The following is a 12,363-nucleotide window of genomic DNA, read 5'->3' as shown; positions in this document are numbered from 1 at the left end:
CTTAAAAATCATGAGTCTATATATATGGACAAAACAACAACAATCTCTAGTGCAGTTAGTCTAAAAATGTTACAGATGGTAACAGAGTTGGAAACTAAACTGGTGTAATCGACGAGGACTATAAGTTCCCAAAAGGGTGAATTGTTACAGAATTACTTGTGAACTGACGAAATAACATTCAAACCAGTTTGAAACCAGCCCCGACCTCGAGATGATCCAAGGTATCCCGGACCCTCAAATAGGTCACGCGTATTACAAAAGCTTTTGTTTTTTTTCACTTTTTCCTTTATGAAACTTTTTTTCTTTCTTGTTTTTCAAATTAATATTAAATTTGTTATTTTTTCTCATTTTTATTTGAATTAAAAAAAAAATTAGGGGGTGTTTGGGATTGCTTATTTAAAACAACTTATGCTTTTTCGTAAAAGTGCTTATTAACTTATGTGATATCAAATCGGAGTTAAATAAAACAGGGTTAAAATTGTAAACTGGTAATAAGCAGTTTTTCATAAGTTATGAAGGATTAACTTATCAAAAACAACTTATTACCGGTTTGGCACCGGTATAAGCAGTTTTTTATTTCTCATCAAAACACCAGAAAACAACTTATCACCGGTGTCAGACTGAAATAAGTTAAAATGCAGCTTTTATAAGCAATCCCAAACACCCCCTTAATCACAACCAACAATTAATGTATGCACGGGTTTTTGTTTTGAAAAACCGATGATAATTAAAAAAACCATCAACTCCGGGATTTGCAACTTATGAATAGTTTAAAGATCTTCCTTTCCATCTAGAAGTGTTCAGGGTGTTTGGGAGGGGGTGATGGCCGTGTCGAAGCTTTTTTCTTAATATTCTTTTTTTTTTGCTGTTAAAAATAAAAATAAAAATCTAGAAGTGTTCACGGTGTGGTTTCAAGTCAAACCTCAAAAACTACACCGAATTACGATTTGTACCTAACACACTTTACGTCTACAATAACAATAATTTATAAAAATTAAATTTCATCATAAAATCAACGATAACTTGACTGTAGTCTAAACAAATAAATATGACATATTTTCAAATCCATACGATATAACTTAAAACGTTCAAAAAAGTAAAAAAATTAGCTTCAAACTAAAAATATTACACAAAAATTAGCCCTATTGTTATTATATATGTGTGTGCGCGGTAGTGATGGCCAAACTGGCCCTGATGGCCCAGGATTGTCGGAGGACCGCAACTAGGACCGGCCCGGGATTGGTTATGGTTTTTGTTGGAATTGTGGGACTAGGATCGGTTATGGACCGGCCCGGCCCGACCCGAAATATTTTAAAAAAATGATATTTTTTTTAAATATAGTCGTTAACTAGCCGTTTTTTACTTTTTTTTTTGTTGTTGTATTTTTTGGCCTCTAAACACTATAAATATGTAACAAGGTTGAGAGATTTACATACAAAGTTCTCAATTCACAAAAAACGCAAAAAATGTTCACAATTTTCGTAATGAAACGTATTTTTAAAGTGTATTTGAGTGACTCTTACGGCAAAATTAATAATGTAACAAAAATATATATCATTAAAAAAATTTAAAAATATTTTTGTGAGGGTGGGACTGGTTGGAACTAGGACTGGAACCGGCGCCCATAACCGGTTATAAACTAGCCTGACCGGTCTTCATCTATTCGACCGGGACCGGTTATAGCCGGTTATGAGAAATCTTAGGACTGGCTCAGGACCGATTTTTGACCATCACAAGTGTGCGGTACAATGCCGTTAGAACTGCATTGGTAACTTAAACTGCAACCTACACCACAAATTACAGTTCCGTAAGTAAAAATACAAATCACACCTCGAAATTTCCAAACTATGCTTTATGGCACAGTGTGAACAACGATTTAACGGTTTAGATGAACACTCCTAATTTATCCATATAAGACAAATAACCACAACTACCACCACACTTACTTTTCATGTATTTGCAACCATTAAATTTAACATTAAAATAAATGCATATTTTTTTTTGAGGTTTCTCAAAATAATTACAACTTCCTTTTTTATTTTATTATTTTTTTAATCAAAATTCCCTGACAATATTTGAAAATTGAGAGTTGCCCATATAATGAAGTAATGATGCATGTGCAGGGTTTGATAAGACAATACCATGGGTATTCAATCATCAACTAAAATACAAGGTTCCAGCTGCTTATAGTTTTGTATACACCCTTTTAATAAAAAGTTCACTATAAATAATAAACTCATTGCATACTTCACAAAAAAAGACAAAAATGGCACACATTTTTCCTATAATAATATTATTACTTATTCTCCCTTCTCATTGTAACTACTATTATCATACAATCCGTATTTTTATAGTGGTGTAAATGCTGACACGTGTCACTATATTATTATTTCGTCGAAGGGTAAAAAAATTATATTTGTAAAGTGTACAATTGTATTAATTTGTTGTGTGTCATCGTGTATATTTTGAAACTATAATGTGATCAAGTTTTATTTTGGTATATTTGGTTTGCAACGCTTTTCTTTCACCCTAGACCAAGCTCGAATCGTGTTAGTGTCATTTTCTTAGCCAAATGGTGCCGTCGTTTGAAAAAAGTTCACGTATTTGTTTCTTACAGTCAAATGGCGCCAGTGTTTGAATTATTTTTCCTATATTTGTTTCTTATAGTCAAATGGTACGATTGTTTGAGAAAATTTATGGGTTTGTCCTTTATATATATATATGTATAGGTGAAGGATCATGTGAGAAGGAAAATTATGGTGAGAAGCGTAAGAAGAGATCTGAACCCTTGATTATTTTTAATCCAACGCCCACCCATGAATTGCGCTTTAGAAAAGAATTGATCTGGTACATCTTGGTGCACCTCATTAGTGTTGACATTCAATTGGAATTGATTCAATGGTAAAAATCTCTTCTAACGTTTGTCACTATAACTTTCATTCTCACAGGAACTTAACCCTATATGTATGTAGGGTTGGGTTCTGGTGAGAAGGAGAGTCAAGGTGAGAAGTGTAAGGGATCTCCACCTTTGGATACACATTAGGATGAGATGCACCGAGATGAGATACAACATATCAGTCCCTGTATCAAGCGCGATTCATAGGTGAGTTTGAGATTAAAGGTGATCAAAGGTTCAGATCATTTCTTACGCTTCTCAACTTAATTCTCTTTCTCACACGATCTTTCGCCAATATATATATATATATATATATATATATATATATATATATATGTATGCATGTATGTATGTATGTATGTATGCATGCATGCATGCATGTATGTATGTATGTATGTGTGTATGTATGTATGTGTGTGTGTGTATGTATGTATGTATGCATGTATGTATGTGTGTGTGTGTATGTATGTATGTATGCATGTATGCATGTATGTATAATCATTTACAAAGCCAATAACTCGTACATACTTACAAACCAATTTAATATATTGTTTCACATATGAAACAATACGTGTAAAAAATCAATTTTATTTCATATGTGAAACGTTCATGACTTTTTTTTATGAAAACAAACTGTTCTAAACGTTTTATATATGAAACAATCGTAAAACTTATATACAAGTTTGTATTAAGTGTTAGATTTGTAAAAATAAGAGTTGGGTTCAGATGAGAAGGACAGTTAAATTGAGATTAGTAAAAAGAGATCTTTACCCTTGGATGCACATTAGGATGAGATGCACCGGATCAATCCCCGTATTAAGCGCGATTCATGGGTGGTTTGAGATTAAAGATGAACAAGGGTGGAGATCCCTTCTTACGCTTCTCACCTTAAATTTTCTTCTCATCGAAACTCAACCCTATATATATGTGTGGGTTTAGGCTCTGGTGAGAAGAAAAGTTATAGTGAGAAGCATAAGATCTACATCCTTGAATCAATCCTAATTGAATGTCAACACTAATGAGATGCATCGAGATGCACCCGATCAATTCATTTCTAAAACACAATTCATGAGTGGACATGAAATTAAAAATGATGCAAGGTATAGATCTCTTCTTATGCTTTTCACCTTAACTCTTGTTTTCACACAATTCATCCTCCATATGTGTATGTATGTGTTTATACTTGTATAGAATATTAAGTCGAAATTTTATACAACTAAAGTATCAAGCATCTCAGATTACAGTATAATCCTTTTCTCCGACAAACACTGATATGATGTTTTAGAATATGTATTTAAAACATATATCTTGGTAATTTATACTAATTTATGTTCATTAAATACCAATTAGAATATGTGTAATATGTAATTTATATTTAAAAACTAATAATCTTCCATTTTGGTCTCGGACGTGCAACTCTGTGGGTGAAGGAACGAAGCGACTTTGTTTAAGTAAATTACAGGTTCAAGTTCTATTCTTGTGGGAGACAGAACAACTTGAACCCTTCCGCTAACCTCAATCGTTGAGTCAACTCTGAAATAACTTTCTCATATGTGGTTCTTAAAGGAAGGGTTTCATTTAGAGTCTGTAACAATTCCTCGTAATCAACATTTTATTCAGATAAACTTGTATTTTTTTAAATATCTGAATTTTAGAATAGATGTAGGTTCGTATAAGAATGGTACATATTTACACAAAATAAGAAAATAGTCAGATTACATATAAAAATCACATGTGATTTTACATTAACGGGTAGAAAAGGGGGCGCGACCTCAAGTCAAGGGGTAAAATCGTGTCAATCACATATGATTTTATTCGGGATGTTAGTATAAAGTCACATATGATTCAACTATTTTCTTATTTTCTTAACTGTGTATCATTGTCGTATAAATCCGACAGTTATAGAATATTCTTCCAATATTTATATAGGTTTGGAGTGAGTTGGCCACACACCCATTGTCATTTAACTTTTATATTGCTCGAGTCTCTCTCTATCAAGATTTTGATTTGCATACATACACACGTACATATATACACGTATGTATATGTATGTATGTATGTATATATATATATATATATATATATATATATATATATATGTATATGTTTTGCATGCATATATGGAAGGTCATAGAATGAAGAAATTTAGAGAAGAAAGAAGGGATTTTAGAAGCCTCAATTGCTCAAGAAAGACTTGAAATGGAAAAAAGATAAGTGTTTTATTTCGAATTACTGTATTATCATTTCGTACTTTTGTTTGTGTATTAAACCAGGTCAATCCTAGTCAATCAGTATAAACCTGTTTAAATACTGATTACTTGGGTTTCATTAACCATAAACATAACTCTTATAGTTAGATTTTGTTTCCATATCAATAACTTTATTCGATACAAAAACGGGTTTTTGTTCTTTTTCATGGTTTTTCAGTTATTCTAATTTCAGTTTTGTCTAATTATCTCCTAATAAATACTAATTACATTCGTCTTTGTACTTTGATTATGCATCTCTGAATGAAATATGATGTGCGTTAAAATGTAAATTAATTACAATTGTTACTTATCATCCATATCTTTATATACAGTTCGGTTCTTCGTTCAGAAATATCTGTTTCTCGAGATAGTTCGTTTCTTGCTCCAACTTTATTCACATTTGATGTGATTTTATTAACGATAGATTTACATACATAAATCAAATACCTTAATTTCTTATATTCCTATTGTAATTATTGTTGAATATTATTTATATATAATGTAATTACGTTAATTTCTTATAACACAAACATGGATTTGAACCACAAGGGTGGTGCCTGATTGGTTTGAGCTTGGCTCCAAAGGTCAAAAGTACCAGGAGGTCTCACGTTCAAATCCAAGGAGGAATAAAAATCCCCTTGTGGCCACGGAGGTTCAAATGCGGTGACTTCGGGCTATCTACAAAGCAGGTGATCGTCCTGGGATTAGTCGGCTCGCATAGCGGGTTGGATATCCATGTTAAATAATCTCGAACTAATTATGTCTTCATCTGTTTTTATTCTTGTGTTTCGGTTTTCATTTCTTTTATATTTCATGTAACTACATTGACAGTATATTTAAGTACAGATTAATTACGTTTGATTTTATTAAAATAAACTTTTTGTCAATTTTGCATTTGAGAAATAAAATTTCAAAACAAAAGTAATATATATATATATATATATATATATATATATAAATTTTATGCAATTATGTTGTATTTTAATTAAAAATAGATAATTTAACGCTAATTGCATTATAAAATTTGGGAAGTACGGGAATTCTGGTGTTGTTATTGTAGAATCTTGATGATTAAATGAATCGTATTATTCTTAGTTAATGATCTTTTAGTTACTGGACATGTCGATGACAAGATGAATGATTCTTATTTTTTTTCATGCGGTGACAAATTATATTGGGGAATTGAATGAAAATTGGATAGTAATGATGCTCTCGATATTGTAATGTCACAAAATCCAAAGAACGACATAACGTAATAACGTCTTATTCAATTTAGGGTCCGTTTGTTAACAGTTTAATGAGACTTGCAGCTAATTTGATCAATGACGGATCAAATCTTATTAGCTATCTATGTAACCTACAACTTAATAATTATAAACGTTATCAGTAACCTCATTCCACATAGATAGAAAATGAAAATTACTGGTTTTAATTTATAAGCTACAATTAGCGTTTGCTATGGTTTTGATATGAGTTTAAAATTACTGGGCTAGCATATTGCTTTCAGTATGGTGACATTATAAACATGGTTGCAAAAATTTATACATTTCAGTAGCAGAGGAATGTTTAGTTGCAAATCTGATTACCGCTGTGAATCAAGAGACAGTCTGAGTGGGAGACGTATTTCAATTTGTCCTAATTATCATGGATATGAATGTGAATTTTTTACACCATTCATGATGAATATCCTAAAGAATATCTTCCTGGTTTATAACGAAAGTTAAGTTCGTAACTGAAATTTTCAATTCACTATTAATTTTTTACAAAAACATATCTAGTGAATATTGATTATTAATTAAATATTTATAATAATTCATAATAAATATTATAAGTATAAGGCTTTATTGATTTATATATCTATAAAAATAAACGTATTATTTTTTTTTGTTAAAATTTAGTTTCATACAAAAAGATACTTTAGTTATTGTAGTATTTTTTTATTAAAGGTGAGAATGGTGTATGAGTTTATTTGTTGTATATAAATATTATATGCTCAGTTTTTAAATTTAATTTAGTTTTGGTTTCTAATAATTATTACATTACATAGTAATTTTATTGATATTATGGAAATTAATATTAAATTATATTGTTGGATGTATAGAATGATATCCAAAATGCGGGACCCAATTGAGTCCTCTGTATGGGGATAATAACAGAAATTTCTCGCTGGAGAGCTGCGCGTAATAACCAGTCGCCGGAGGCAGGGCAGAGAGTATGTATGAGAACCGCAAGATTCTAATAGCGTAGATCTCTGTAAGTTGGAATTTATCAGATCATATGATTCCAGACGAGATTTTCTGTAAGTTGGAACCAATTCTGGTTGTTTTTTTATTATCTAGATTTTGCTATCTAAACCGTAATTCAGATGATTGAAATCGCTTGAAATTGACTGTTAGTCGAAATCGGTCTTTGTTTGCGAAATACTGTCATGATTAACTAAGATCTTATTAGAGAAATTGCGAAAGTGATTGAGCCGTATGATCTAATTAGGGATATTAAATTACACAGCTATTAATTATTACTAGAAATCCTGCTAGAAAGGCAGAATAGTTTTATTGCTGAAATTGACTTTTAGCGAAAATTCAATGCATTAATCCTCGAATTTCAAACTTCCGTGGCCTTTTTGGGTGTTAATATGAACAATGAGTCATCTCAAATGACAACATATCTGATGAAAGGAATGTGAATTGATGGAATGATTAAAAGGTCATCTGATTTGATTGTACCTGAATTTTAATATGCATTTATGCATTCCTGTTCAGGTCTTGATGGATCTTTCATAGATTGACCATGATCTAAGTTTCAGAACAACTGCTATCAAAGAGACTCAATTTATGGCTATGCACTTTTGGTTTACAAATTTACTAGTGAACACCGAGATTGATGATTGTCTGGATAGTTTGCAGTTAGCTTGAATGGTACCGGTGTGCTTGTAGGTCGCAATGGTCTCGTGTTCATGGCTTCTATCTTTTGATGAGTTCAAAAAATATTTGTTGCATTCGTCTTTAAGTTTCATAAAAAAAGGAAGTTTCGAATACGATTTTTGAAGAAAAATCAGATGTCTCCAAATTCCACATTCCTTTCTTGTCCATCAATCACGTGAAGTAACGCCATCCATATATCAAGGAGAGAGAATGAAATGATAAATTAAATAGAATAACGACATGTGGTTCTAAGTAATTGGTGGGGCATGAAGAGGAAAAGGAATTTGGGACAACGACCGTTCTTATTCATAATCTTTGGTGATTGGTATGTCCCACTAAAATTGCAGATTTCTTGCATGTTTTAATGATAGCTTTCTTTTAAATATTCATGTAAAGAAATCACTGATGACATGCACAATCTTTGGTGTAAATTAGTAAACCACATGGAAGTAGAACGTTTAAATGGTTGATAGTTATGCATTAGCTAATACTTCCCAAAATACGTTGGATGCCTTCATCAAGCAATTGGTTTCAAGAGCACTGATGGTATATTCTAAACCACCATAACAGACTAACAGTAACAGTACACCTCTGGCTTCTGGGAATGGGGCATCGGGTTTGAACATGATCTTTAAGTAAGGACTTCTTTGATGCATGCTCATATTGTACTGCAACCACCGGCAGTTGTTCACAGAATTCTCAATGTGTCTATGTACCTAGCTTCTGTTAGAGATTTGGCAGAGATGTAGTCAAGAAATTCACCAAAGCTTCCCTCTCTGTAGGCAATGGGATATTGCTCGTTGACTAGCTGTGGTGTGGGTCCCACCTTTTTTCCGATCGGTAGACTATGGAGACTTGCAATGGAAAATCTCTTCCTCTCCATGTTGACAGTTACCCTATGAATGGTACTCTTATATCTACCATTGCTCATTACTTCAAGTTGATCCCCCAATTGAACTATTAATGCTCCTTGGATAAATGGTACAGAATGCCATTTTTTATCTTGGTCCATGATTTCAAGTCCTTGTTGGCTTTGGTTTAAGATGGTTAGGGTTCCATAATCCGAGTGTGATGGCATCCCGAGTGCCAGATCTGGTTTCGGGCAAGGAGGGTAGTAGTTCACAGCCATGACTTGTGAGCCTTCTTCAATGTCTTGATGTAAATAGTTGGCATTCAAGCCTAAGCTTTCAAGAACGACTCCCATTAATTGCTTCTGCAATATGTGCACTGCTTTTGTGTAGCTTCCCATTTTTTCTCTGTACAAATTAAGCAACCAGATATGGTTAATGAATATGAACCTCTTGATCAACAACCTAAACCATATATCCTTTTGGCAAAAGCATGAATAAAAACCAATAAATGTCAATATATGTTCCATTCTACATTATTCGTTTTGTGGGTCTATCTTTATTCTCTAATCAAGTTAATCGACCCCACATTTATATATTCGTTTCTTCTTGAAATAAAGATGTTAAAACAACCTTTAACAATGAAATTACTGCAACAAAATTGAGTGTATTGGATGATGAAAGTATCCTAATGGACTCTTTTATAGGACTAAACAATAAAATATCCAACTTAAAGTGTTACAATAAGTTTATATATAGAACGTTTTACAAGTTTTCTAGGACATTTTAGAATAAACTTTATAAGACACACGATTTGAAAATGTCCTATAAAAATATTGGCCTACATGACACTTCTTAAAAGTGTCTCGTCAAATAGTTAATAAGACATTTTATTTTAAAAATATCCTAAAAAATTTGTTGATATGTCCAAAAGCGTCTTATAAACCTATTGTAACATTTTTTACTGTTTGGTCCTATAAAACATTCAATTAGGAGGTATAGACATTTTAGGCATCCTTGAAACCCAATCTTGTTGTAGTGACTTTTAATTTGTAATGATATCAATAGTAGTAACCTGCCATGATTTATAGACTCGTAATAATCTTTTGTTTGAATCTACGTGCTGATATGTAAAAGAAGAATATAGCTTAATATTTTTACTTGTAGGTTGGAGGGGTAGAAGGCCATAAATGGATCCATTCTGAGATCGGATTTGCATAATGCTTGATGAAGTCTCTCCAATAGAACACTTTATCCATCACATGATTCATGCTGGTGCCGTACCGAACTGGCTCACGAACATTAGCTGAAGCAAATTGCATCTTCTCTTCGCTCGGCAAAAGGAAGAACTCTTTGGCAGTGTCTAGAGCATCTTCCATTACCGATGTAGGAATCCCATGGTTTATCACCTTCAAATCACATATATTTTGTTATTTAAACATATTAATAATCATGCATGCATGCACTACATTTCCATTTAAATACTTTTTCAACTTATTTCTTGTTAAATTCTCACGTCGCATTAATAGATGTTGGAACCTAGCTTCTCTCTTCAATGGCTTTTTTGGAGATTGTGGCACGTGTTCCAAATGGTATCAAGGACGATTCTTGTACCATCGGAATGGTGGCACAAACCTCATCGAGCACATGATGAGTCCCTAAAGGGAGATGTTTGTAACATCTTAAGCAAATCCCACGTTGTTGATGAGCAAGGAGGATGTTGCGAAGGCCTGTCGAGGACGTCAGGAATTTAGGCGAGGAGTTTGTAACAACCAGTTCCACATGTATAGAAAATTAGACTTGTAGCTCTTTATAAGCCCCACCCTGGTTTTACATTGATTTTGAGATTATTGGGTCACCCTGCTGCTTTGAGATTATTGGGTTAGCCTGCTGCTTTAAGATATGAGTCGTTACACATAGTAACGTAATGGGTTCCACTTATTTTCACACTTTTATATATTTGACATTTTTACAAATACAGCCTAGAAGACATGCATGAACCATGCACATTCCTGAGCCAAAGAAGTTTTCTACCATAACTACACACTTCTGCATGAACCATACCTGAAAAAAACCGAGTTTGTTGCAGGCAGCATGAATTTCATCAACGGCTTGAGACCTAAGTAAAGGATCGTTCAACGAGGAAAGATCAATGACAGGGAGGCTGATTGAAGGGTGGCCCAGGAGACTAAGGTTTGGTCGTTGCAACGAAGGAAGAACATATCGTTCAGGTATGTTTTCGCCACCTTGAAGGGCAAGTGTCATGGCACTTGTAAATGAACCCTCTGATATTTCTCCTTGTTCCTTCATTTTCTCTGATTCTTGAAAATGAAAGTTCAAGATTTGAATTATTTGGTATGAGATCTTTACACCAATCTTCAATGTCTATTTATAAGCAAGATATCGATCCAACATGATTTTCTATATCTTTGTGTAGCATATCCTTATTATCAGGAAAAAAGTACATGTTCGGTCCCTCTACTATACAAGTAAAATAAGCTTTATCTTACTAGTTTGCTTTTCTAAATATTATACTATTTTGGTGTCTATTAATATCCAAAAAAATCAATTTTTTTACTGTTACTTTTATTCCAAAATAAATGTTTATATTATTGTGTATGTTTGTTACAAAATAAGTATCTGAATTTAGAGATAAATAACTAAATTCTCAAATTTACCCTTAGTTAATACACAAGTATTTAAGAGTTGTAAAGAGAGAGAAATTAAATTAAGAGTAAAGTTGTTATTTGGTTAACTAAAAAAATATGATAATTATGCATGCATAAATCTGTATTATTTTCATTATAGATGCTTATTTTGGGACAGAAAGAGTAAGATCCAACAAATGGTTTTCGTTATTTTGCAACGGTTTTAAATTTTTTATGAGCATATATATTAGTAACAATCTTTTTTTTTGAATTATATAATATTTATATATGACAAATAAACTTACATATCCCCCCATTTGGTGAGGTTTGAACCCCTAACCTCGTAAGAGACCAAAGGCTACGATACCGAGGTCAAAGACCATTTGGTTATTAATTAATAGCAATCTTATATATGTTTGCTTAAAAGTGAATTACTTATTTGTGTCCCTAAGTTGTTGTTACGAAATTAAGGCATGATATTTAGTTTTGATTCTTAATATTAATATTAATTTAGAAATTAAAAGGTAATTAATATCTTTTTAGTTATTTAAACGATGCATATACATTGAACAATGTTATTGAGAGAGTAAGGTGGTTGTTACGATTTTTGTTGGGGCATGCCAAAAGTATAATTATTTATTACAACCTGGGTGGATGCCACAAATTGTTAATTTACGACAACACCCTTCAGTTTTTGAAGGTGGGGGTGTGGGGCACATGCAATCTCCCGTATGTGTGGTGCCATTTGCATGTATATAGAAGCTATTCCGATTACCCCTGTTAACTTAGCTGACAAGT

At 32.5% G+C, this 12,363-nt stretch overlaps 1 protein-coding gene across 1 annotated transcript; it reads right to left on the bottom strand.

Annotated features, from left to right (window-relative positions):
- Positions 1 to 8,708: 8,708 nt before the first annotated feature.
- On the bottom strand, positions 8,709 to 11,286 carry LOC112523545 (flavanone 3-dioxygenase 3-like). Its single transcript, XM_025133192.1, has 3 exons — positions 10,982 to 11,286; positions 10,079 to 10,326; positions 8,709 to 9,325 (listed from the first exon to the last, which is right to left on the bottom strand). The coding sequence occupies exons 1-3, from the start codon at positions 11,225 to 11,227 to the stop codon at positions 8,758 to 8,760; spliced, it is 1,062 nt and encodes a 353-aa protein (XP_024988960.1). The 5' UTR covers positions 11,228 to 11,286; the 3' UTR covers positions 8,709 to 8,757.
- Positions 11,287 to 12,363: the final 1,077 nt, after the last annotated feature.

The sequence above is a fragment of the Cynara cardunculus genome (assembly GCF_001531365.2).
Source record: "Cynara cardunculus var. scolymus isolate 2C chromosome LG 12, CcrdV1, whole genome shotgun sequence".
Taxonomy (NCBI): domain Eukaryota; kingdom Viridiplantae; phylum Streptophyta; class Magnoliopsida; order Asterales; family Asteraceae; genus Cynara; species Cynara cardunculus.
The sequence above is the reverse complement of the archived record's forward strand: the minus strand, read 5'-3'. Positions and strand labels throughout refer to the sequence as shown.

Excerpts from the sequence above, each read along its gene's own strand:
- LOC112523545 (XM_025133192.1), bottom strand. The coding sequence starts at position 11,227 with ATGAAGGAACAAGGAGAAATATCAGAGGGTTCATTTACAAGTGCCATG. Across the intron at positions 10,327-10,981 it reads ACAAACTCGGTTTTTTTCAG|GTGATAAACCATGGGATTCC; the intron begins GTATGGTTCATG and ends TGTGATTTGAAG. Across the intron at positions 9,326-10,078 it reads TCTACCCCTCCAACCTACAA|AGAAAAAATGGGAAGCTACA; the intron begins GTAAAAATATTA and ends TAATTTGTACAG.